Raw genomic sequence first — 27414 nt, 5'->3', positions numbered from 1 at the left:
TGCTGAAGTCACTCACCAGGTCTGCATTTGTAGGAAACCACCAAGTATTTGTGTGTTCCTGGGCACGGATCAGGCCCGAACACTCGGCTGTGGACAAGGAAATGGCACCATCGGTGGTCCTGGCACTCATCCATCATTTTCTGGTGGAAAAGGACATGTGTTAAGTGTAGCCATATCTAATTTAGAAAGACCATATCTACTCTATAGAAGTGCATAGGTTCTCTACAACCCAGCATTGAAAAAAGAAATGTACCACAAGTGCTTGATCAGGGGGCTGGACTAGAAGACCTTCAAGATCTCTTCCAGCTCTACTCTACTCTACTCTACTCTACTCTGCTCTGCTCTGCTCTAGTCTAGTCTAGTCTAGTCTAGTCTAGTCTAGTCTATTCTCTTCTCTTCTCTCTCCTCTCTATTGTATTGTATTCTATTCTATTCTATTCTATTCTATTCTATTCTCTCTCCTCTCTATGTATTGTATTGTATTCTATTCTATTCTATTCTATTCTCTCTCCTCTGTATTGTATTGTATTGTATTGTATTGTATTGTATTGTATTGTATTGTATTGTATTGTATTGTATTCTATTCTATTCTATTCTATTCTATTCTATTCTATTCTCTCTCCTCTCTATTCTATTCTATTCTATTCTATTCTATTCTATTCTATTCTATTCTATTCTATTCTATATACTTGTAACCACTGTAGAATCCCTACGGTCACACGGCCAACATTCAGGTGCTTGTTCTTTGGTGGCCTGGTTTCCTCTTATGCCCTAAGTCTAGTTTGGCTCTTTGTGGCAAAAGCAGGAAAACTCTTTGCCAGCACATTCCCAGGTCTTTCCCAAGCCATCTCCAGGAGAAGTCTCAACATCAGCCAAGCCTTTGGGCAGCTCCCAAGTGCATCGCTTTGCTAGCCACTAGATGGCAGCCTGTCTTTCCCCAAACATTCTCACGGGGGAATTTCTGTCCTTGGCTCAGCCAACTCAACAATCCAACTAGGGAATACGCTGCTTGTCGATGCCCTTGCCATGGCACTTAAGAGATAGGTAGTGGAATCTATCCTGCTCTATGGAGTAGAGAGCTGGTCTCTGACAGAAGGCCACCTGAAGAGACTAGAAGCATTTGAAATGTGGATTTACAGGCGGCTGTTACGTAGAAGCTGGGTTGACAAGATCAGAAATGAGGAGGTGATAAGCCGCCTGGGAAAGCCAAGGGAAATCATCAAAACAGTTAAAAAACGAAAATTAGAATATTTCGGACATGTGATGCGACACCCAGGAAAATACGGCATACTCCATTTAATCCTCCAGGGAAAGATGGAAGGCCAACGAGGTCCAGGCAGAAGAAGAACATCGTGGCTTCAAAATCTAAGAGACTGGTTTGGACAAAACTCAGCAGCACTTTTTCGTGCGGCTGCTGATAAAAACAGGATCGCCAACATGATCGCCCACGTCCAATAACGGATATGGCAGAAGAAGAAGAAGAAGAAGAAGAAGAAGAAGAAGAAGAAGAAGAAGAAGAAGAAGAAGAAGAAGAAGAAGAAGAAGAAGAAGAAGAAGAAGAAGAGGAGGAGGAGGAGGAGGAGGAGGAGGAGGAGGAGGAGGAGGAGATCTCCAGCCCTGGCTGCCAGGGGTTTCATTTAGCTGAGATGCCCCATGTTGAGAAGGCTGACCCAAAAAAACCCACATTCTCGGTCGTTCTTCCTTTGCCCTCAAAGAAACCGATGGCCCTGCCGCATAGAAGGCTTTCAGGAGGAGCAGTATTTTTTTTTCTGATGCTCCCTTCATCCGTGTTGATTGCTTTATTTGCTTAATGATTCCACATCATTAAAAGGGGGAAACAGCTTTTTAAAAAAAGGATAGGAAGATGAGTTGTTTTTTTTCTCTCTCTCTCCCTGGCATTTTCGCTTAATGCTGGGAAGAGAAATGGTTCAGTTAACAATTGTAGTGTTTCTCTTAACAACTGCCCCCCCCAAAAAAAGGTCATAAAATGGGCACGGCTCTCAACAAACTTTGAGCTCAATTGTGCTCATCAATTGTACAACTATCTGTACAACGACAAAAAAAACCCTCTTCTGCAATGTTAGAACGTCTTACCTGATGGGCTGTTGCAGATGAGCAATCAATGTCCTCCCAAGAGATTTCTCTTGAGGCTGGACAGAGGTTTGGGGTGGGTACCCTTCGTCCATAAAAAGCAGAAAGTATGGCAATGGAGGTCTTGTGCGGGCAAAGTATTGTTAGTTGCTCCCCATCACAGGCGTGGATAGTGTGGTTCTTCAAAACCTTCCTCAGATAACCTTGTGGAAGAAGGAGGTCACAGACAGCAGAAACCTTGAAAATCTTACTTGCACTTGACATTAGGCCAGGGGTCTCCAAGCTTGGGGACTTTAAGACTTGTGGAGGTCAGCTCCCAGAATTCCGCAGCTAGCCATGCTGGGTGGGAAATTCTGGGAACTGAAATCGAGAAGTCTTAAAAGTTGCCAAGTTTGGGGGCCCCGGCATTAGACATGAGACATTACCCTCACATTGTATAGTCTGGAACGCAAATCCCAAACCATTTAGGAAGGCTATTTAGGAAAATTGAGACAATCTAGACCAGGGCTTTTCAACCAGTGGTACAGGTACCACCTGTGGTACATTGACACCTGGCAGGTGGTACGCGAACATCCTAGAAAAGTGGTAGCGGGGGAAGGGAATGAGCTGAAGCGGTGGCAGCACCGCACAAGCCTGAGCGAGAGACGGCTGGAGCTGCAGGGCTGTCAGGGCTCAGCGGAAGCGCCAGGATCAGTGCCGCTTTCCAGCTGATCGGCGCTTCTTTGGGGCTGTCAGGGCTCAGCGGAAGTGCCAGGATCAGCGCCAGGCTCCAGCTGGAGCTCGTCGCTGATCCTGGCGCTTCTGCTGAGCCCAGAAGAAGTGCCAGGATCAGCTGGAATGTTGCAGCATCTCCAGGGTCTTGTGATTTATATTCAGATGCTTGGCAACTGATTCATATTTATGATGGTCAATGTCCCAGGGTCATGTGAAGTGACCAAAACCTGCTGCAACCACCCAGCAGACGGGGGGGAATAAAAACCAACCCCCCTCACCCCACCCCCACTGCCAATCCTCAACAGAAATGCTCACAATGAAAACCTCGGACAGGAGGAAGAGCGCTGCCAGATGGGCAGGCAGGTGTCTTGCTCGGCTGTGGCTTGGGGGGCACTTTTTTCAGTGCCATTGTAACTTCAAACAGTCACTAAGCGAACTGTTGTAAGTCGAGGACTACCTGTACTTTATCACTTTTTTCCTCTTTTTTTGGTCATCAAGTTTTTGACACCTTGCTAGGCGACTGGTGGTACTCGGATGTTGCCATATCCTAAAAGTGGTAAATGGGTGAAAAGGTTGAAAAGCCCTGTGAAGGTTCTGAAGGCTTCAGTCACACAAGCCATTTTCAAGCCACTCTATAAAAGCAGCCAGCACTGTGTGGTATTTCATTAGGATCCAGGTCTGTTCCAGCACAAATCTACTATTAAATATGGCAGGATTGGCTTTAAACCACTGAGTTAAAAAAAAACAAAACCAGATGGACAGTATTGAACATTTGTGAGGAACCTATTGCTTACTACTTGACAGACCCTCCTATAGCTTTGCATTTCTAATTACAGGAAGGTCGTTTTCTAAGTTGCTGCCGTTTTTACTGTTTTAATAACACAGCCTTAGTTGTGAGAATGGTTCAAGTCCTACAAATGCTCTTTCCAATTTGTAGTGAAGCACCCTAGATCTGACAACATAACACATAGAAAGATAAACAAATAGAAGCGATGCAAGCACTGTTGGTTAGCAATTCTAAAACAGGAAAGAAATATTTCTGTTAGGGTGGTGTGAATGCAAGTCAATGGTCAACCGAAAGCATCTGAAGGCAGGACGAGAAGCAACGGATGGAAACTAATCAAGGAGAGAAGCAATTCCTGGAATTAAGGAGAAAGTTCCTGACAGTGAGAACAATTAATCAGTGGAACAACTTGCCTTCAGAAGTTATGGGTGCAACTTCAGAAGAGACTGGACAACCGTTTGTCTGAAGTGGTATAGGGAATCCCTCTTGAGCAGAAGGTTAGACTACAAGACCTCCAAGGTCCCTTCCAACATTGACAACCAAAATTTTTCCTTGGTTTCTTTTTTTAGTTTGTAGTCATCATTCAAAAGAAGAAGCACACATAAACACACATACACACAGGCCTTTATTTATCATTCCCACCATCCCTCTCAGAATGACCTCACTTTCTTTTGATCGCCTCAGTTTTCCTTGCAGGAATAAGAGAAGTTTAAGAACTTGAGGTAGATGTTGTCATGTCTCATCTTCAGCCACAGTCAGCCAGAAGAAAGCAACTCACAATGTTAAATCAGGACCCCTCCTTCCCCCCAGTTTTAGCCCATCATCTCAGAAACTTACCTGAAAACTCAGGAGCTGCCTCCAGGAATGCTGGATAACAGGACAAGCTCACCACGGTTGCAACCAGCCAAAGCCAACCCATTAGCCAGGATCCAGGCATGGCACTGCATAGCCAGCCTTGATGTAGCCCAGATTCCAGTGCAATTTGCTGTTCTCTCTCATCTCCTTCTGCTGCTGGAACTAAACACTCCTATTGTCCATTAACAATGAGCTGGTTCTGTACGTGGCTGGCAGCGTGTGTGTGTGTGTGTGTGTGTGCATGTTTGTGTGTGGCTAGCTAACTAAAAGAGATCCAGTCAACCTGTGCTGGCTTTGGACATCATCGGGCCCCAATTTAAAAACCAAAATAATGCCTCTTATTCCACGGATAGATACACCGGTACCTTTTCCTTGTCTGAGTTCATTGTTTTACCTTATTTTTGTGCATGTAAGAACCTTCTATAGACTCTAAGCCACTCAATTCCCAAAGTTGTTGAGTAGCATGGAAGTAATAATATGGGTTAAAAACAATAAACACCATAATTATAGTGGCAATATCCATTGGCGGTGCTACCAACAGCAGCAGATTGGTTTATATTTATAGAAGCTGTGAATGCTCCAACACTGGATGTTTTTAAGAAGAGATTGGACAACCATTTGTTTGAAATGGTATAGGGTTTCCTGCCTGAGCAGGAGGTTGGACTAGAAGACCTCCAAGGTCCCTTCCAACTCTGTTATTCTATTCTATATTGTCCCAAACACTTTCCTGAACAGCTGTCTTTCCAACTCTTTGGAAGCCCTGCCAAAAAGAGGCAATCGAGGTGTCCGGGGGAAAAGCTATTCCACTGAAGAGGCCATCACCGAGAAAATACAGCTAGGTGGTCACCGTAGATAGTGTTCTCTTAGTGTGGAGACCCTTCACAAGACCCTTCACAAGACCCTCGTCCAGTTTTTGCCAGACATGCAGATTCAATCCAGAGAAGGCATCTGAAGGATGTCCAAGATCTGAAACAGGAAGGACCTCCTGGTGGCAAAGAGCTGGTTTGATTGCACCTGGAAGCTAACTATCATCCAGCTCAGCTCCCCATAGTAAAATTCTATATTAGTGATCCATAGGTGTTTCGTTCTATTTTCTATATTGAAACTATTCAGAACTCTTCAGGCACGGCCTTCCTGCAACAGCGAGAATCCGAATGTATACGAGAGCCCCACACAGCACTTAAAATAGCAAAACCTCTTCCATAAAAAAAAAAATCCAGAAATACTCAACCCTACCAGCAAAATCCTATTTCATTCTAGCTTGGTAGCAAAAGCTCATTTAGCTGTTACCCAATTTCTTCCGACAACTGTTATTTTAATTAGCTGTTTACTCATTACCCTTCTTTTTCAGCAACAACATTTACCCAATTAATTAGATTATTCCTTTCCGCATTACGGTAGCATCGCTCTTTGGGTTTTCCTAAGTTAAACCGTTTCTAATTCCCGATGGTGGCCCTTTGCTATTTCTAACTGTGCAGAGAAAAACCACGCCGTGGCTTTCCAGATGTTCCTGGAATATAATTCCCAAGATCCCTCACCATTGCTCAGGCTGTCTAAAGAGCTGAAAAGTGAAAATTCACCAACATCTGAAAGCCAGAGACGCCTACAGTAGAGCATCCATTAATTCAATGTTTACATTGCTATTTAAACGGCTGTATTGTGCCATGAGCCTCCAAGACGTTAAGTTTAACACAGAAGCTTGCCAAGAAGGGAATGATTTAAAGTAGAAGAACTCCACTGTAGCAAAACACACATGGTGTCAGTTCTTTAACAATGTGCAAAGCGACATAGAGTTTGAAAGATCAAATTTGGTAGAAGACTGCAGCCAAGAAATTAAAAGACGCTTGCTCCTGGGGAGGAAAGCTATGGCAAATCTAGACAGCATACTAAAAAGCAGAGACATCACCCTGCCAACAAAAGTGCTTATAGTCAAGGCCATGGTTTTCCCAGTTGCAATGTATGGCTGTGAAAGGTGGACCATAAGAAAGACTGAGTGCCAAAGAATTGAGGCCTTTGAACTATGGTGCTGGAGAAGACTCCTGTGAGTCCCCTGGACTGCAAGGCGATCAAACCGGTCAGTCCTAGAGGAGATCAACCCTGACTGCTCTTTAGAAGGCCAGATCCTGAAGTTGAAACTCAAGTACTTTGGCCACCTAATGAGAAGGAAGGACTCACTGGAGAAGAGCCTAATGCTGGGAAAGATGGAGGGCAAGAGAAGAAGGGGATGACGGAGAATGAGGTGGCTGGATGGAGTCACTGAAGCAGTAGGCGTGAACTTAAATGGACTCCAGAAGATGGTAGAGGATAGGAAGACCTGGAGGAACGTTGTCCATGGGGTCGCGATGACTTCACAACTAACAACAACAACAAAATTTGTACCCATTTTAAAAGGCATTCCTCTAGATGCTTCGGCTAACCAATGCTTCTGACTGCGACACTTTTAAAAAGATGAAGTTTCCAGCAGCAAATAAATACATAGCAGATTGCACCAACGCAGTCGAGTTGAAGATTCTGCTTTATCTGTCCCTTTTCACAGTGAGCGAAGAAACGGGAGGTCAACAAGGACAAAAAAACAAGAGGCAAATGTTTGTCGCCCATGCTGCTCCTTAAGCAGAGCTGTGAAAGAAGGGCATTGTTTGTGATGCAATGTCAAGGGACAAATAGCACCTCGTGCTTTTCCTCGTGGTTTGCTTTGGAAAAGCAAAACAACAGTAGCAGAAGCAGCAGCATAATTTCCTTCAACGCCTGGGCTTTGTTAAATTGTTTCGGGAGGAAAGCCCTCCCTTTTCAAAGGAAAAGGGAAAGATTTTTCTGTGTCTTGAGTTTTAAAGCACACGCTCACACACAAACGGTGCAGTAAATTGATTTAGCGAATTGAGTCTAGAGAATGTCAGAGAGCCAGTTTGGTGGCATTCCTCAAGGCATCAGGCCAGAAACTGGGTGACTGAGAGTTCTAGTCCCACCTTAGCTACAAAGCCCTCTGGGTGACCTTGGGCCAGTCAGTTTCTCTCAACCCTAGGAAGGAGGCAATGTCAAACCACTTCTGAAAAAGCTTGCCAAGAAAACTGCAGGGACTTGATTTCCAAGGATCAGATATGATTGAATAAAAGGAAAGAGGGAGAGAGGGAGAGAATTTCAGCCAGCCAGCAAGCTATGCTCTCTTGTAGGATCCATTCTATCCCCCATTCCCAAATCTGTCTATTTGTCTGTCTATCTGTCATCCATATCCATCCACTCATTCATCTACCTACCTACCCAGCCAGCTACCCACTCATCCATTTATCTGGGCATCCATCCATCCAATCGTAATTCATGATAAAATGCTTTAAGACAGAGTATCTTTATTCAGGAAGACCATCCAATCATGTTTCCTTCTTGGGAAGACCATTCCACTTCTTCTCGTTCAACGGTCCTCCTTCTATTTTCTAAAGAGCTTTCTGGACCATGGCTAGAACTGGTTGGGAAATGGGATCATTTAAGCAATTCATCTCAACACAGGTCTCTAACCTGAAATTATATTTTCATTTCTGCCATGTTCGGAATCCCCCTAAATCCGTTACCTCGTTCCTTTGATTCATGGACGGGGACATTTAGCTGTGTCAAAGTTCATCATTGGGGAAATGAGTCTGTAAATAAAAGGTAGGATGTCCTTGGGTGGAGGAGGAATTCTCATAGGGCAGGAATATATTGAGTGAGCGACCTCTCTATCTACTGAGGTTCGAGATGCTTCCCGACTCACTTCCTGTTATAGAAACTCTGGCAGCTGCGGAGTGGCGCTCCAGCGAAGGACGTATTCTGGCTTGTTTCTCTGAGAATTAGACATCTGGCTCTTCTGATAGACCAGAGGAGAACGTGGTATGTGGCTTTCTGATAAACCGTGTCGCTGAGTCATGGCTGGGAGGTCTTTACGGAGATCCCCCTCTGGCTGGTAGAAGGTTGCTCGGCTCACCTCGTCACGACTTCTGGCTTAGCCTGAAAGAAAGACAGGAACAGCAAAGCGGCTTCCCACAAAGGGGGGGTTCAACCATGAAAGGTCACCGTCTCCCCTAGAGAGTCCTTGCCCTGAAAAATTACCCAGTGCATCGTTGGGGAAGCCTGCTTGCAAACATACCTTGGTGGAAGGAACTTCTCGGCAAGGATTGGTGGCCAGCTAAAGAGAGAGGATGGCAAGTTGGCTTCGTAATCCCCTAAAGGAACCGGAGATTGAGCTGTTTGTAAAGGTCAGTTCCTCTTCGTTGCCAAGGTAGACTTTGGGGTCAGGTGTCGGGGGCCTTGTTCAGAAGAACAAGCAGGTTGTGGGGCAGAATAACAGAGGACTGGCAGATCCCAGCAGCAAATCGTAAACGTAATGTGCATGATTGTGGGTGGCTAAGACCTTTAAGTCTAGAGTCTACAATGATGAAACTATGCTGCTACATTGATAGATTAAATTAAGGTTTCTGGACATTTGGTACTTAAGGAGCTCTATCTTATTAATTATTTGATGAAGTGCTTGGGTGTAGCCATTAAGAAATCTCCCATAAGAACTTGGCCTCTTGCTTGGAGCTGACCAAAGGTTCAAGAGCTCATTTTGCTGATCAAAATACTTTTGGGGGACATCGACAGATGTTGTGTGGAGACCTCTTGGGATCTCATTGCAGTTAATTCTTACTACTGGAGAAAGGTAAAAGTAGCACGGATGAGATGAGGAAGGGAGGATGAAAAACTCCTGTGAGATCTAGCCAGAGATGACACTTTATCCTTAAGTGTTCCTGCACTGTTGTGTCATTGTGGTAATCCTGAACTCTGATACAAGAATTTGATCTGAATTAGAATTCACAAGTAAACTTAACACTGTAGAGATGGAGTTTTCTTTCTCCATGTGTTAACCAACTTATGGGACCCCAAAAGTCATTCTCTTTCTAATCCTTTTTAAATTATTCTTCCTTTTCCCTTCTCCCCTCCCCTTCCAAAATAATTACGTGCAAGTACCATACTCCGTGTACTGTTATGGTTCTGATGAAATGAACTCATATCCATAAAAACTGATGCCACCATAAATTGGGTGGCATTTTAATAACGGTTGGCTTCATCTAGAAATTATTCCATCCTTACACTTATGTGTCAAGGCATCCATCCTTACACTTATGTGTCAAGGCATCTTCATTCTTTCTATAGTTGTGGCTCATACAATTCACCTTAAACCCTTTCACAACTTCAGGTGTTTTGGGCACCAACTCCCTTCAACTCCAGCCTCTTCCTTTTTTCTGAATCAGAGTTTTGGGCAATGCTGTGTGGTTGTAAGTAACCATGGCAAATTTCTATTACTCAAAATCTGGACCGAAATACATAAGGAGTTCTCGTTTTCCTTAATGGCCAGAGACGGATCTTCCTAGCTTGTCCCCCACAAATCCAAAGAGCAACTGATTTAAAAAATGGATGCAGCTCATCCTGTGGATTTCTGTAGCACAATGGACCAACGTTTCTCAACCTTGGCAGCTTGAAGGGTGTGTGGGCTTTCCCATCATGCTGGCTGGGGAATTCCAAGAGCTGATATCCACACATCTTAAAGTTTGTTAAGGTTGAGATACACTCTAGCAGAAGATACTGTTTTGACTTGGTGTTTTGGGTGAGCCCAAATAATAATAATAATAATAATAATAATAATAATAATAATAATAATAATAATAATAATAATAATAATAATAATAATAATAATAATAATAATAATAATAATAATAATAATAATAATAATAATAGTAATAAAGTTGGAAGGGACCTTGGAGGTCATCTAGTCTAACCCCCTGCTCAGGCAGGAAACCCTATAGCATTTCGGACAAATGGCTGTCCAGTCTCTTCTTAAAAACTTCCAGTGTTGGAGCATTCACCGCTTCTGGAGGCAGATTAATAATAATAATAATGATGATAAAGTTGGAAGGGACCTCGGAGGTCATCTAGTCCAACCCCCTGCTCAGGCAGGAAACCCTACACCATTTCGGACAAATGGCTGTCCAGTCTCTTCTTAAAAACTTCCAGTGTTGGAGCATTCACCGCTTCTGGAGGCAGGTTGTTCCACTGGTTAATTGTTCTAACTGTCAGGAAGTTTCTCCTTAGTTCTAGGTTGCTTCTCTCCTTGATGAGTTTNTGCTGAAGTCACTCACCAGGTCTGCATTTGTAGGAAACCACCAAGTATTTGTGTGTTCCTGGGCACGGATCAGGCCCGAACACTCGGCTGTGGACAAGGAAATGGCACCATCGGTGGTCCTGGCACTCATCCATCATTTTCTGGTGGAAAAGGACATGTGTTAAGTGTAGCCATATCTAATTTAGAAAGACCATATCTAGTCCATAGAAGTGCATAGGTTCTCTACAACCCAGCATTGAAAAAAGAAATGTACCACAAGTGCTTGATCAGGGGGCTGGACTAGAAGACCTTCAAGGTCTCTTCCAGCTCTACTCTACTCTACTCTGCTCTGCTCTGCTCTGCTCTAGTCTAGTCTAGTCTAGTCTAGTCTAGTCTAGTCTATTCTCTCTCCTCTCTATTGTATTGTATTGTATTGTATTGTATTGTATTGTATTGTATTGTATTGTATTCTATTCTATTCTATTCTATTCTATTCTATTCTATTCTATTCTATTCTATTCTCTCTCCTCTCTATGTATTGTATTGTATTGTATTCTATTCTATTCTATTCTCTCTCCTCTCTATGTATTGTATTGTATTGTATTGTATTGTATTGTATTGTATTCTATTCTATTCTATTCTATTCTATTCTATTCTCTCTCCTCTCTATGTATTGTATTGTATTGTATTGTATTGTATTGTATTGTATTGTATTGTATTGTATTCTATTCTATTCTATTCTATTCTATTCTATTCTATTCTATTCTATATACTTGTAACCACTGCAGAATCCCTACGGTCACACGGTCAACATTCAGGTGCTTGTTCTTTGGTGGCCTGGTTTCCTCTTATGCCCAAAGTCTAGTTTGGCTCTTTGTGGCAAAAGCAGGAAAACATTTTGCCAGCACATTCCCAGATCTTTCCCAAGCCATCTCCAGGAGAAGTCTCAACGTCAGCCAAGCCTTTGGGCAGCTCCCAAGTGCTAGCCACTAGATGGCAGTCTGTCTTTCCCCAAACCTTCTCACCGGGGAATTTCTGTCCTTGGCTCAAACAACTCAACAATCCAACTAGGGAATATGCTGCTTGTCGATGCCCTTGCCGTGGCACTTAAGAGGTAGGTAGTGGAATCTATCCTGCTCTATGGAGTAGAGAGTTGGTCTCTGACAGAAGGCCACCTGAAGAGACTAGAAGCATTTGAAATGTGGATTTACAGGCAGCTGTTATGTAGAAGCTGGGTTGACAAGATCAGAAATGAGGAGGTGATAAGCCGCCTGGGAAAGCCAAGGGAAATCATCAAAACAATTAAAAAACGAAAATTAGAATATTTCGGACATGTGATGCGACACCCAGGAAAATACGGCATACTCCATTTAATCCTCCAGGGAAAGATGGAAGGCAAACGAGGTCCAGGCAGAAGAAGAACATCGTGGCTTCAAAATCTAAGGGACTGGTTTGGACAAAACTCAGCAGCACTTTTTCGTGTGGCTGCTGATAAAAACAGGATCGCCAACATGATCGCCAACGTCCAATAACGGATATGGCAGAAGAAGAAGAAGAAGAGGAAGAAGAAGGAAGAAGGAAGAAGAAGGAAGAAGGAAGAAGGAAGAAGGAAAAAGGAAGAAGTTCTTCTTCTTCTTCTTCTTCTTCTTCTTCTTCTTCTTCTTCTTCTTCTTCTTCTTCTTCTTCAGGAGGAGGAGGAGGAGGAGGAGGAGGAGGAGGAGGAGGGATCTCCAGCACTGGCTTCCAGGGGTTTCATTTAGCTGAGATGCCCCATGTTGAGAAGGCTGACCCAAAAAAACCCACATTCTCGGTCGTTCTTCCTTTGCCCTCAAAGAAACCGATGGCCCTGCCACATAGAAGGCTTTCAGGAGAAGCAGTATTTTTTTTTCTGACGCTCCCTTCATCCGTGTTGATTGCTTTATTTGCTTAATGATTCCACATCATTAAAAGTGGGAAACAGCTTTCTCTCTCTCTCCCTGGCATTTTCGCTTAATGCTGGGAAGAGAAATGGTTCAGTTAACAATTGTAGTGTTTCTCTTAACAACTGGGGTCCCCCCAAAAAGGTCATAAAATGGGCACGACTCTCAACAAACTTTGAGCTCAATTGTGCTCATAAATTGAGGACTATCTGTACAAAACAAAAAAAACCCTCTTCTGCAATGTTAGAACGTCTTACCTGATGGGCTGTTGCAGATGAGCAATCAATGTCCTCCCAAGAGATTTCTCTTGAGGCTGGACAGAGGTTTGGGCTGGGTACCCTTCGTCCATAAAAAGCAGAAAGTATGGCAATGGAGGTCTTGTGCGGGCAAAGTATTGTTAGTTGCTCCCCATCACAGGCGTGGATAGTGTGGTTCTTCAAAACCTTCCTCAGATAACCTTGTGGAAGAAGGAGGTCACAGACAGCAGAAACCTTGAAAATCTTATTTGCACTTGACATTAGGCCAGGGGTCTCCAAGCTTGGGGACTTTAAGACTTGTGGAGGTCAGCTCCCAGAATTCCGCAGCTAGCCATGCTGGGTGGGAAATTCTGGGAACTGAAATCCAGAAGTCTTCAAAGTTGCCAAGTTTGGGGGGCCCGGCATTAGACATGAGATATTACCCTCACATTGTATAGTCTGGAACGCAAATCCCAAAACATTCAGGAAGACTGATATTTAGGAAAATTGAGACAGTCTAGAGCCAAGGCTTTTCAACCAGTGGTACAGGTACCACCTGTGGTACATTGGCACCTGGCAGGTGGTACGCGACCATCCTAGAAAAGTGGTAGCGGGGGAGGAGAATGAGATGAACCGGTGGCAGCACCACACAAGCCTGAGCAAGAGACGGCTGGAGCTGCAGGACTGTCAGGGCTCAGCGGAAGCGCCAGGATCAGTGCCGCTTTCCAGCTGATCGGTGCTTTTTTGGGGCTGTCAGGGCTCAGCGGAAGTGCCAGGATCAGCGCCAGGCTCCAGCTGGAGCTCAGCGCTGATCCTGGTGCTTCTGCTGAGCCCTGAAGAAGCACCAATCAGCTGGAATGTTGCAGCATCTCCAGGGTCTTGTGATTTACATTCAGGTGCTTGGCAACTGATTCATATTTATGACTGTCACAGTGTCCCAGGGTCATGTGAAGTGACCAAAACCTGCTGCAGACAGGGGGAATAAAAACCAAACACCCCCCCACCCCCGCTGCCAATCCTCAACAGAAATGCTCACAACAATGAAAACCTCGGACAGGAGGAAGAGTGCCGCTGGGCAGGCAGGCAGGTGTTCTTGCTCAGCTGTGCCTTGGGGGGCACTTCTTTCAGTGCCATTGTAACTTCAAACAGTCACTAATCGAACTGTTGTAAGTCGAGGACTACCTGTACTTTATTACTTTTTTCCTTTTTTTTTTTGGTCATCAAGTTTTTGACACCTTGCTAGGCGACTGGTGGTACTCGGATGTTGCCATATCCTAAAAGTGGTACAGTGGGTGAAAAGGTTGAAAAGCCCTGGTCTAGACAAACACTCATGAACATTCCCCTATTTCTCTATTCTAGAAGGTTCTGAAGGCTTCAGTCACACAAGCCATTTTCAAGCCACTCTACAAAAGCAGCCAGCACTGTGTGGTATTTCATTAGGATCCAGGTCTGTTCCAGCACAACTTTACTATTAAATATGGCAGGATTGGCTTTAAACCACTGAGTTAAAAACAACAACAACCAGATGGACAGTATTGAACATTTGTGGGGAAGCTATTGCTTACTACTTGACAGACCCTCCTATAGCTTTGCATTTCTAATTACAGGAAGGTCATTTTCTAAGTTGCTGCCGTTTTTACTGTTTTAATAACACAGCCTTAGTTGTGAGAATGGTTCAAGTCCTACAAATGCTCTTTCCAATTTGTAGTGAAGCACCCTAGATCTGACAACACAACACATAGAAAGATAAACAAATAGAAGCGATGCAAGCACTGTTGGTTAGCAATTCTAAAACAGGAAAGAAATATTTCTGTTAGGGTGGTGTGAATGCAAGTCAATGGTCAACCGAAAGCATCTGAAGGCAGGACGAGAAGCAACGGATGGAAACTAATCAAGGAGAGGAGCAATTCCTGGAATTAAGGAGAAAGTTCCTGACAGTGAGAACAATTAATCTGTGGAACAACTTGCCTTCAGAAGTTATGGGTGCAACTTCAGAAGAGACTGGGCAACCGTTTGTCTGAAGTGGTATAGGGAATCCCTCTTGAGCAGAAGGTTAGACTACAAGACCTCCGAGGTCCCTTCCAACATTGACAACCAAAATTTTTCCTTGTTTTTTTTTTTAGTTTGTAGTCATCATTCAAAAGAAGAAGTACACATAAACACACACACACACACACAGGCCTTTATTTATCATTCCCACCATCCCTCTCAGAATGAGCTGACTTTCTTTTGATCGCCTCAGTTTTCCTTGCAGGAATAAGAGAAGTTTAAGAACTCGAGGTAGATGTTGTCATGTCTCATCTTCAGCCACAGTCAGCCAGAAGAAAGCAACTGACAATGTTAAACCAGGACCCTCCTTCCTCCCAGTTTTAGCCCATCATCTCAGAAACTTACCTGAAAACTCAGGAGCTGCCTCCAGGAATGCTGGATAACAGGACAAGCTCACCACGGTTGCAACCAGCCAAAGCCAACCCATTAGCCAGGATCCAGGCATGGCACTGCATAGCCAGCCTTGATGTAGCCCAGACTCCAGTGCAATTTGCTGTTCTCTCTCATCTCCTTCTGCTGCTGGAACTAAACACTCCTATTGTCCATTAACAATGAGCTGGTTCTGTACGTGGCTGGCAGCGTGTGTGTGTGTGTGTGCATGTTTGTGTGTGGCTAGCTAACTAAAAGAGATCCAGTCAACCTGTGCTGGCTTTGGACATCATCGGGCCCCAACTTAAAAACCAAAATAATGCTTCTTATTCCACTGATAGATGCACCTTTTCCTTGTCTGAGTTCATTATTTTACCTTATTTTTGTGCATGTAAGAACCTTCTATAGACTCTAAGCCACTCAATTCCCAAAGTTGTTGAGTAGCATGGAAGTAATAATATGGATTAAAAACAATAAACACAATAATTATAGTGGCAATATCCATTGGCAGTGCTACCAACAGCAGCAGAGTGGTTTATATTTATAGAAGCTGTGAATGTTCCAACACTGGATGTTTTTAAGAAGAGACTGGACAACCATTTGTTTGAAATGGTATAGGGCTTCCTGCCTGAGCAGGAGGTTGGACTAGAAGACCTCCAAGGTCCCTTCCAACTCTGTTATTCTATTCCATATTGTCCCAAACACTTTCCTGAACCGCTGTCTTCCCAACTCTTTGGAAGCCCAGCCGAAAAGAGGCAATCGAGGTGTCCGGGGGAAAAGCTATTCCACTGAAGAGACCATCACCGAGAAAATACAGCTAGGTGGTCACCGTAGATAGTGTTCTCTTAGTGGGGAGACCCTTCACAAGACCCTCGTCCAGTTTTTGCCAGACATGCAGATTCAATCCAGAGAAGGCATCTCAAGGATGTCCAAGACCTAAAACAGGAAGGGCTTCTTGGTGGCAAAGAGCTGGTTTGATTGCACCTGGAAGCTAACTGTCATGCAGTGCAGCTCCCCATAGTAAAAGTCTACATTAGTGATCCATAGGTGTTTCGTTCTATTTTCTATATTGAAACTATTCAGAACTCTTCAGGCACGGCCTTCCTGCAACAGCGAGAATCTGAATGTATACGGCAGCCCCACACAGCACTTAAAATAGCAAAACCTCTTCCATTAAAAAAAAATCCAGAAATACTCAACATTACCAGCAAAATCCTATTTCATTCTAGCTTGGTAGCAAAAGTTCATTTAGCTGTTACCCAATTTCTTCCGACAACTGTTATTTTAATTAGCTGTTTACTCATTACCCTTCTTTTTCAGCAACAACATTTACCCAATTAATTAGATTATTCTTTTCCGCATTACGGTAGCATCGCTCTTTGGGTTTTCCTGAGTTAAACCGTTTCTAATTCCCGATGGTGGCCCTTTGCTATTTCTAACTGTGCAGAGAAAAACCACGCCGTGGCTTTCCAGATGTTCCCGGAATATAATTCCCAAGATCCCTCACCATTGCTCAGGCTGTCTAAAGAGCCGAAAAGTGAAAATTCAGCAACATCTGAAAGCCAGAGACGCCTACAGTAGAGCATCCATTAATTCAATGTTTACATTGCTATTTAAACGGCTGTATTGTGCCATGAGCCTCCAAGACGTTAAGTTTAACACAGAAGTTGCTTGCCAAGAAGGGAATGATTTAAAGTAGAAGAACTCCACTGTAGCAAAACACACATTGTGTCAGTTCTTTAACAATGTGCAAAGCGACATAGAGTTTGAAAGCTCAGATTTGGTAGAAGACTGCAGCCAAGAAATTAAAAGACGCTTGCTCCTGGGGAAGAAAGCTATGGCAAATCCAGACAGCATACTAAAAAGCAGAGACATCACCCTGCCAACAAAAGTGCGTCTAGTCAAGGCCATGGTTTTCCCAGTTGAAATGTATGGCTGTGAAAGGTGGACCATAAGAAAGGCTGAGCGCCAAAGAACTGAGGCCTTTGAACTATGGTGCTGGAGAAGACTCCTGCGAGTCCCCTGGATTGCAAGGCGATCCAACCGGTCAGTTCTAGAGGAGATCAACCCCGACTGCTCCTTAGAAGGCCAGATCCTGAAGTTGAAACTCAAGTACTTTGGCCACCTAATGAGAAGGAAGGACTCACTGGAGAAGAGCCTAATGCTGGGAAAGATGGAGGGCAATAGAAGAAGGGGACAACAGAGAATGAGATGGCTGGATGGAGTCACTGAAGCAGTAGGCGTGTGCTTAAATGGACTCCAGAAGATGGTAGAGGACAGGAAGACCTGGAGAAATGTTGCCCATGGGGTCCCGATGGGTCAGACACGACTTCGCGACTAACAACAACAAAATTTGTACCCATTTTAAAAGGCATTCCTCTAGATGCTAAACAATGCTTCTGACTGCGACGCTTTTAAAAGGTGAAGTTTCCAGCAGCAAATAAATGCAGTACATAGCAGATTGCACCAACGCAGTCGAGTTGAAGATTCTGCCTTATCTGTCCCTTTTCACAGCGAGTGAAGAAACGGAGGTCAACAAGGACAAAAAAACAAGAGGCAAATGTTTGTCGCCCATGCAGAGCTGTGAAAGAAGGGCATTGTTTGTGATGCAATGTCAAGGGACAAATAGCACCTCGTGCTTTTCCTCGTGGTTTGCTTTGGAAAAGCAAAACAACAGTAGCAGAAGCAGCAGCATAATTTCCTTCAACGCCTGGGCTTTGTTAAATTGTTTCGGAAGGAAAGCCCTCCCTTTTCAAAGGGAAAGGGAAAGATTTTTCTGTGTCTTGAGCTTTAAAGCACACGCTCACACACGAACGGTGCAGTAAATTGATTTAGCGAATTGAGTCTAGAGAATGTCAGAGAGCCAGTTTGGTGGCATTCCTCAAGGCATCAGGCCAGAAACTGGGCGACTGAGAGTTCTAGTCCCACCTTAGCTGCAAAGTCCTCTGGGTGACCTTGGGCCAGTCAGTTTCTCTCAACCCTAGGAAGGAGGCAATGTCAAACCACTTCTGAAAAAGCTTGCCAAGAAAACTGCAGGGACTTGAACTCCAAGGATCAGACATGATTGAATAAAAGGAGAGAGGGAGAGAGAGAGAGAGGGAGGGAGAGAATTTCAGCCAGTCAGCAAGCTATGCTCTCTTGTAGGATCCATTCTATCCCCCATTTTCAAATCTGTCTATTGTCTGTCTATCTCATTTCATTTCATTTCATTTTATTATATTTATACCCCGCCCTTCTCCCGTAGGACTCAGGGCGGCTTACAGCCAGTTAAAAACAGTTTAATACAATACAATACAAAGTTTTAAAAATCATATTTTTATTTATAAATTTAGCCGGCGAAGATGATTTTAAACCGATTTTGGTTAAATTTTATGGGGATCCGGTCAGGACGGGCGACTTTGTTGGTCCAGAATTCCCGCGCCGCCTTCCTCCCCTCTAGGCCTTAGTGGGCCTAGAGACCCCCGTCGAGCAAGGTCTCCCACCCACGAGGCTGTCTCTTCCGGGAACGGAACTGTCATCCATATCCATCCACTCATTCACCTACCTACCCAGCCAGCTACCCACCCATCCATTTATCTAGGCATCCATCCATCCAATCGTAATTCATGATAAAATGCTGTAAGATGGAGTATCTTTATTCAGGAAGACCATCCAATCACGTTTCCTTCTTGGGAAGACCATTCCACTTCTTCTCGTTCAATGGTCCTCCTTCTATTTTCTAAAGAGCTTTCTGGACCATGGCTAGAACTGGTTGGGAAATGGGATCATTTAAGCAATTCATCTCAACACAGGTCTCTAACCTGAAATTATATTTTCATTTCTGCCATGTTCGGAATCCCCCTAAATCCGTTACCTCGTTCCTTTGATTCACGGACAGGGCCATTTAGCTGTGTCAAAGTTCATCATTGGGGAAATGAGTCTGTAAATAAAAGGTAGGATGTCCTTGGGTGGAGGAGGAATTCTCATAGGGCAGGAATATATTGAGTGAGGTTTGAGATGCTTCCCGACTCACTTCCTGTTATAGAAACTCTGGCAGCTGCGGAGTGACGCTCCAGTGAAGGACGTATTCTGGCTTGTTTCTCTGAGAATTAGACATCTGGCTCTTCTGATAGACCAGAGGAGAACGTGGTATGTGGCTTTCTGATAAACCGTGTCGCTGAGTCATGGCTGGGAGGTCTTTACGGAGATCCCCCTCTGGCTGGTAGCAGGTTGCTCGGCTCACCTCGTCACGACTTCTGGCTTAGCCTGAAAGAAAGACAGGAACAGCAAAGCGGCTTCCCACAAAGGGGGGGGTTCAATCATGAAAGGTCACCGTCTCCCCTAGAGAGTCCTTGCCCTGAAAAATTACCCAGTGCATCGTTGGGGAAGCCTGCTTGCAAACATACCGTGGTGGAAGGAACTTCTCGGCAAGGATTGGTGGCCAGCTAAAGAGAGAGGATGGCAAGTTGGCTTCGTAATCCCCTAAAGGAACCGGAGATTGAGCTGTTTGTAAAGGTCAGTTCCTCTTCGTTGCCAAGGTAGACTTTGGGGTCAGGTGTCGGGGGCCTTGTTCAGAAGAACAAGCAGGTTGTGGGGCAGAATAACAGAGGACTGGCAGATCCCAGCAGCAAATCATAAACGTAATGTGCATGATTGTGGGTGGCTAAGACCTTTAAGTCTAGAGTCTACAACAATGAAACTATGCTACTACATAGTTTCATAAATTACTACTACATAAATTAAGGTTTCTGGACATTTGGTACTTCAGGAGCTCTATCTTATTATTTGATGAAGGGCTTGGGTGTAGCCATTAAGATATCTCCCATAAAAACTTGGCCTCTTGCTTGGAGCTGACCAAAAGTTCAAGAGCTCATTTTGCTGATCAAAATACTTTTGGGGGACATCGACAGATGTTGTGTGAAGACCTCTTTGGATCTCATTGCAGTTAATTCTTACTACTGGAGAAAGGTAAAAGTAGCACGGATGAGATGAGGGAGGGAGGATGAAAAACTCCTGTGAGATCTAGCCAGAGATGACACTTTATCATTAAGTGTTGTGTCATTGTGGTAATCCTGAACTCTGATACAAGAATTTGATCTGAGTTAGAATTCACAAGTAAACTTAACGCTGTAGAGATGGAGTTTTCTTTCTCCATGTGTTAACCAATTTATGGGACCCCAAAAGTCATTCTCTTTCTAATCCATTTTAAATTATTCTTCCTTTTCCCTTCTCCCCTTCCCTTCCAAAACAATTGTGTGCAAGTGCCATACTCCGTGCACTAATATGGTTCTGATGAAATGAATTCATATCCATAAAAACTGATGCCACCATAAATTGGGTGGCATTTTAACAACGTTGGTTGGCTTCATCTAGAAATTATTCCATCCTTACACTTATGTGTCAAGGCATCCATCCTTACACTTATGTGTCAAGGCATCTTCATTCTTTCTATAGTTGTGGCTCATACAATTCACCTTAAACCCTTTCACAACTTCAGGTGTTTTGGGCTACAACTCCCTTCAGCTCCAGCCTCTTCCTTTTTTCTGAATCAGAGTTTTGGGCAATGCTGTGTGGTTGTAAGTAACCATGGCAAATTTCTATTACTCAAAATCTGGACCGAAATACATAAGGAGTTCTCGTTTTCCTTGATGGCCAGAGACGGATCTTCCTAGCTTGTCCCCCACAAATCCAAAGAGCAACCGATTTAAAAAATGGATGCAGCTCATCCTGTGGATTTCTGTAGCACAATGGACCAACATTTCTCAACCTTGGCAACTTGAAGGGTGTGTGGGCTTTCCCATCATGCTGGCTGGGGAATTCCAAGAGCTGATATCCACACATCTTAAAGTTTGTCAAGGTTGAGATACACTCTAGCAGAAGACATTGTTTTGACTTGGTGTTTTGGGTGAGCCCAAATAATAATAATAATAATAATAAAGTTGGAAGGGACCTTGGAGGTCATCTAGTCCAACCCCCTGCTCAGGCAGGAAACCCTATAGCATTTCGGACAAATGGCTGTCCAGTCTCTTCTTAAAAACTTCCAGTGTTGAAGCATTCACCGCTTCTGGAGGCAGGTTGTTCCACTGGTTAATTGTTCTCACTGTCAGGAAGTTTCTCCTTAGTTCTAGGTTGCTTCTCTCCTTGATGAGTTTCCATCCGTTGCTTCTTGTCCTGCCTTTGGGCGCTTTGGACAATAGCTTGACTATTCTCCAAATCGCCCAAATTATGGCTTGTAAACCAGGCTTTAAGCTTTAGCATGTTTGAGCGTTGAGCTGAATGTGACTGAAGTGTTTTTTTAAAAAAAGATCCTTCAACAAATAAAGACCTCATGCAAGGTGGGAACTGGCTAGGCTTCCTCATGTGTGCAACAGACCAGTCATTCTGCTTTCAGTGTCTTGATTCTCCCATTTGCTACAATTTGGCACTCAGCTCTAGCTGGTGGACCAATGTTCAGTTCCGCAACAAAAACAGGCTTTTAAATTTCCCTCTAGCTTCCTCTAGCAGCTAATGCTATAAACTGGGACCCTAATCGCGGAAAATAATCTCTCTCTTTAATTTAATCTATCAAGTAGGAAGAGAAACAGAAATAAGCAAGCTGGTGAGAAGTTATTTCCACATTGTATGTTCAGGGTTTAAAAGAATAACTCACGGAAAAATCTGATTACCGGTAGTTCAGCTACCCCTTCCTTATAAGATCTAATCAAAAGGAATAGAAAAGGAAAAAACAGAGAAAGTGTCCCATGACTCTTAAGGAAAACATTTGTGTTTTCCTTCCACACCTTTCCTTCTGGGGTTTTTCCCCCCCTCCTCCTTCGCTGCAACCCAACAACACCAACACTTTGTGTTGTATCCAAGGTTCCCCATTGGGAGGACCTCCTGTGCTCAGCCGTCCTTTATCTCATTTCCTGAACAACTCACAATCGCAAACTCCAAAGATGACGAGGGCTACAACAGGCTGGCAAGCCGCGTTGGGAGTTTTCAGTATTGCTTTCACCCCTGATCCAGCCCGCACCTAAGGAAACGGAAATCATGTGCTGTTTGCTTTGAAAACAGAACAAAACAACCACACTTGCTTTCAGTTAGGAAGGCCCTTTTCAAGCAGCAGGGATTGGCCTGAAATAGGACCGGTTCGACCTTAGGAAGGAGCCCCAAGGGGTTTTTTCCAAAAGGCAACTAGACTTTCTTGGTTATGTCCTTGAAAACGTTTCGCTTCTCATCTAGATCTGAAAAAAAAACGTCTTAGATGAGAAGCGAAAGTTTCTCAAGAAGAAAAACCCCCAAGAAAGTCCAAGTTGCCTTTTGAAAAGCACCTTTGGGACAACCGTGTCCTGGGTGGCAGAGAATCTCCATAGGGTTCTGAAGAAGCAAGAGAAAGTGAGGAGCTCCTAAAGATCTAGAGAGGAAGTTTCCCTGTTTAGATTTAGATGCAAAGCCCAAGGGAGCTCACTCGCTCTTCGGGACACCTCCCGAAGACAACACTTCTTGCGTTGGAAGGAAAGAGGAGGTAACTAGAAGAGACAAGGTGAAGACCACGACACCCCAATAAACCTTCCAGTAAACTTAACGACCCCACCCCTGATAGTGTGTTTAGTTGTCCTGTGTAGAGGGGAAGGGTTTCCTGACTCATACAATGGCTTCCATCATGGGTGTGGCCATCACAAAGCATCTACTTATGACTCAGGAGACTGACGAGGTTGCTTCTTACTCCTTTTTACTACTACTTATGAGACTTCCTGCTCCCAGTTGTATCTGCCTCTTGTTTCTGGGTAGGTGGGTAGACTGAGGGGGCCCTTGGCCCTTGGTGGTTGCTTTCTTGCAGATATTTCATTACCCAAACTAGGGAACATCATCCGTGCTAGTCTTGTCTGGTCTCGTCCCACGTCGTAAATGCAGGACGTAGAAAGGGGGAATTCATTAAGTTAAATTTAGAAAGATTAAAAACTTTTAATAAAAACATAAATGTATATAGTATGTCCAGAGTCATCAAGGTGTCATTTCTCTGCTGAGTTGATTAAAGCAGAAAAGAAATGCTAGCATGAAGCTCCAAGGGGTTTAACCTCTTTGCAGAGATGGAAGACCCAACATCAGGAAAGCTGGACAATTTGGGTCCAATCTACTTGCTTGTCATGGGGAAAGTGTTACTCAGAACAAATACGTCGCTTCTTTATTTTGCTTTGGTTTTTTTTTTTCCTATGGCAGGCTGGCTTGGATGGACAGAACATCGGAAACTGCCCGTTCTGTCAAAGCCTCTTTATGGTGTTGTGGCTCAAAGGTGTCAGATTTAATGTCACCACTGTGGATATGACAAGGTGAGAGGGACGGAGGGGGACTTTTCATGCATTCGCCTTTCATTGAAAACACAACTAAGGTCTTGTACTGAAACCATACGAGAATCTGAAAATGACTTATTGACTTCTTTATCGGCCAAGTGTGATTGGACACACAAGGAATTTGTCTCCGGCGTGTAAGCGCTCAGTGTACATAAAAAAAACCCACGCAAAGTGATAAGTCACAGATCACAAATCATAAGATACGATCATAAATCATAAGATACAAACGACTGATAAATCATAAGATACCAATAGTAGAGGGTAGTTGGAAAGATGAGAGATGGGAAAGAGGAGAAGATGACAAGGATAACAACAACACAGCCTACTACCTGGTTGAATATTACTAGTGGGAGTGTGCACTTGTATCAAATCCTGAAATATATACTAAGAAAAAATATTTGCACAAAAATGCCTAGGTTTGAGAAAAGATAGTTAAAAGAGACAGCATATCTGGGAGGAAAAGCTCCGTTGCAGACATATTTAACAGAATAATAGAACAGAATAACAAAGTCGGAAGGGACCCTGGAGGTCTTCTAGTCCAACCCCCTGCTCAAGCAGGAAACTCTAGACCATTTCAGACAAATGATGGTCTAATCTCTTCTTGAAAACCTCCAGTGATGAGGGAGGCATGGAGGGAAGGAGGGAGGGAGGGAAGACGGAAGGAAGGAAGGAAGGAAGGAAGGAAGGAAGGAAGGAAGGAAGGAAGGAAGGAAGGAAGGAAGGAAGGAAGGAAGGAAGGAAGGAAGGAAGGCAGGCAGGCAGGCAGGCAAGCAGGCAGGCAGGCAGGCAGGCAGGCAGGCAGGCAGGCAGGCAGGAAGGAAGGAAGGAAGGAAGGAAGGAAGGAAGGAAGGAAGGAAGGAAGGAAGGAAGATAGCAGAATAACAGAGTCGGAAGGGACCCTGGAGGTCTTCTAGTCCAACCTCTTGCTCAGGCAGGAAACCCTATGCCATTTCAGACAAATGGATGCACAAGTGTCCACCAAAACATAGGCAAACCTAAATATATTTCAATATCGGCGAAGTGAAATTGAGATCTCTGTCCACCTTTGCAGGTGGACAGGTAATCGCCAGGTAATCTTAGGAGTTGGATCGCCAGGTAATCTTAGGAGTTGAATGAAGAATGAACTAAAAAAAAGAAGAAGACGAAGGGGGTGGTGGTAAGGTGGGGAGATAAAACCAAGGTCAGGGGCATTGTTATTTATTTATTTATTTATTTATTTATTTATTTATTTATTTATTTATTTATTTATTTATTTATTTATTTATTTATTCTTCCTCTCTGTTGTAATTTCCGTTTAGGAAACCTGATGAGCTGAAGGATTTGGCCCCAGGCACCAACCCTCCATTTTTAGTGTTCAACAAGGAGCTGAAAACAGATTTTCTGAAGATTGAGGATTTCCTGGAGCAGACCCTCTCGCCACCTAAGTACCTTCTTTTCCAATTTCCAATGCCCATTCCGTTTCTTACTCCTTGCTACAAATTTCTTTGCAAAGAATGTCACTGCTCGGTCTTTATCACCCTACTTCAGATGTGCATTCTTGGCAGACTCTGTTGTGGAGGGGAAAAAAAAGGCTTTTGGGGGATTTTGATGTTCAAAGTCATGTTCCAAACAAGGCTAAATCTAAATACAGAATAATAGAGAGTTGGAAGGGACCTTGGAGATCTTCTAGCTCAAGCAGGAGATCCTATATCAGGGGTAGGCAACCGTGGCTCTTTTATGACTCGTGGACCATGCTGGCTCAGGAATTCTGGGTGTTGAAGTCCACGAGTCATAAAAGAGCCAAGGTTGCCTACCCCTGCCCTATATCATTTTGGACAAATGGTTGTCCAGTCTCCTCTTAGAAACCTCCAGTGGTGGAGCACCCACAACTTCTGGAGGCAAGCTGCTCCACTGGTTAATTGTCCTCACTGCTAGGAAGTTTCTCCTTAATTCATGGTTGCTTCTCTCCTTGATTAGTTTCCATCTGTTGTTTCTTGTCTTCTGGTGCTTTGGAAAATAGGTTGACCCCCTCTTCTCTGTGGCAGCCCCTCAAATATTGGAACACTGCTATCATGTCACCCCTGGTCCTTCTTTTCTCTAGACTAGCTGTACACAATTCCTGCAACCGTTCTTCGTATGTTTTAGCCTCCAGGCCCTTAATTATTTTAGTTGCTCTTCTCTGCACTTTTCCCCAAGTCTTAGCATAAGATCAGGCACATTCCCAGGTCTGCTTTGCTCAGTGTTATTTAACCTCTGCCTGGAAATTTGGCCGCCGGAACCCTGCTTAACATCGAAGGACCGAAAAGACAAAGAGGCAGAGATGACCTCTGGCAGAGAGACTGCGATCCGATGGTCCCTGATGAGAGAGGGACAGCTTGCAAGAGCCATCTGTTTCCCACCAGGATCGGGGAGGAAATGTGGTGGCCAGAGAGATGAAAAACAACGGGAGGGAAGTTGAATATCGGACAGAGGACACACACAAGTTGAATATCGGACAGAGGAAGGGCTCTAGGGGAAAGAGAAAGCTGGGAGAGCTGTCATGCAAGGAGGCCCAAAGGCTGCAAGAATGGGCACCTTTGTGGTTAGGTGGGTGGTTTGGTGTTTCTTTGCAGAGCCACGGAGGCAGGGATGTTCCAGAAAAGTCCCGTCCCTCCCTCCCTCCCTCCCTCTCTCTTTGAAGGATTGAAAACTAGCCAGGGAGCCAAAAGAAACGCTCAGCTCCAAAGGTTCGGAGGCAGCCAAGATGCGCTCATTGTTGGCAACCAGTGTCTGAATTGTCTGACTGCAGCTGCAGTAAACAGGAGGCTCTTTAAAGGACAAGAGCCCCAAAGGAGAGCATTCCTTGCAGTGCGTCACATGGGTGTGTGTGTGTGTGTGTGTGTGTGTGTGTGTGTGTGAGAGAGAGAGAGAGAGAGAGAGAGAGAGAGANGAGAGAGAGAGAGGGAGGGAGAGAGAGGGAGAGAGAGAGGGAGGGACAGAGAGAGGAAGGGAGGGAGAGAGAGAGGGAGGGACAGAGAGAGAGGGAGGGAGGGTGAGAGGGAGGGAGGGAGAGAGAGGGAAAGAGAGAGAGAGAGGGAGAGAGAGAGGAAGGCAGGGAGAGAGAGAGAGGGAGGGAGAGGGAGAGAGAGAGAGAGAGGAAGGGAGGGAGAGGGAGAGGGAGAGGGGGAGAGAGAGGGAGGGAGGGAGGGAGGGAGAGAGAGGCATAATCTGCCTTTTCTAAAGGCACAGGAAATTCTTGCCTGCCCCCTCTCTCTCACACACACACACAAACACACACACACAATCACAGTCAATGAAATAGGATCGCAATAATGCATGCCCTTCCAATGTCTCGGACTACAGTACTCATAATCCTCAGGGCCACATATAAATTTAATACCTAAACAATGGCGGGAACCCATTCGACAAGGGAAACAGACTGGGGAAACTGCCATACATTGTACCAGGAGAATCTTGTTCTTTTCAATGCTCTCAGCTTCTCAGTTACACTGGGGAAGCTCACCGGGAAGGCACTAAAACGTCCAGAGGCAAATGGAAGGATATGGAAGTAGATGACATGCTAATGTTGCTCTCTAGTGGCCGAAAATTTTAATTTCTTGTATTTACCTATCTCTTTTCTGCTTAGTCTGAACCCTGAACACCTCCATCTATCTCCTCCTCCTATTCCCAGAGGCAGAAGATCTGCAACCTTTAAAAATTCCCAATGCTCATAAGGAGATTTTAAGTGATGCTCTTTTCCATCCAGTCTACAGTAGTTCTCTTACTTTGCAATGGTAGAGAGAGAATGTTCTTATTTCCAGTTGGAATACTGCATCCAGTTTTGGTCACCACGATTTAAAAAAGATGTTGAGACTCTAGAAAGAGTACAGAGAACAGCAACAAAGATGATTAGGGGACTAAAGTATATAAGGAACGGCTGCTGGAATTGGGTATGTCTAGTTTAACGAAGAGAAGGAGGAGGGGGGACAGGATGGCAGTGTTCCAATATCTCAGGGGCTGCCCCAAA

At 44.3% G+C, this 27414-nt stretch overlaps 2 protein-coding genes across 2 annotated transcripts in view; one reads left to right on the top strand and one right to left on the bottom strand.

Annotated features, from left to right (window-relative positions):
• Positions 1-4526, bottom strand: part of LOC107295408 (protein eva-1 homolog C-like) — a 13039-nt gene extending 8513 nt beyond the window's left edge. Inside the window, exons 1-3 of the mRNA XM_015824723.1 lie at positions 4427-4526; positions 2095-2294; positions 17-140 (exon numbers count right to left, since the gene is read on the bottom strand). Coding sequence (XP_015680209.1) covers positions 17-140; positions 2095-2294; positions 4427-4526 — 424 coding nt within the window. The remainder of the gene's footprint in view (positions 1-16; positions 141-2094; positions 2295-4426) is intronic.
• Positions 4527-19347: 14821 nt separating this feature from the next.
• The window catches only part of CLIC2 (chloride intracellular channel 2), a 12065-nt gene continuing 3998 nt past the window's right edge, over positions 19348-27414 (top strand). The window contains exons 1-3 of the mRNA XM_015824722.1: positions 19348-19614; positions 23299-23408; positions 24728-24853. Of these exons, the coding sequence (XP_015680208.1) occupies positions 19558-19614; positions 23299-23408; positions 24728-24853 (293 nt within the window). The 5' untranslated portion in view covers positions 19348-19557. The remainder of the gene's footprint in view (positions 19615-23298; positions 23409-24727; positions 24854-27414) is intronic.

Source organism: Protobothrops mucrosquamatus, unplaced genomic scaffold (assembly GCF_001527695.2).
Source record: "Protobothrops mucrosquamatus isolate PMUCROS unplaced genomic scaffold, P.Mucros_1.0 scaffold2329, whole genome shotgun sequence".
NCBI classification, from domain to species: domain Eukaryota; kingdom Metazoa; phylum Chordata; class Lepidosauria; order Squamata; family Viperidae; genus Protobothrops; species Protobothrops mucrosquamatus.
This window is presented reverse-complemented; position numbering and strand designations above follow the sequence as displayed.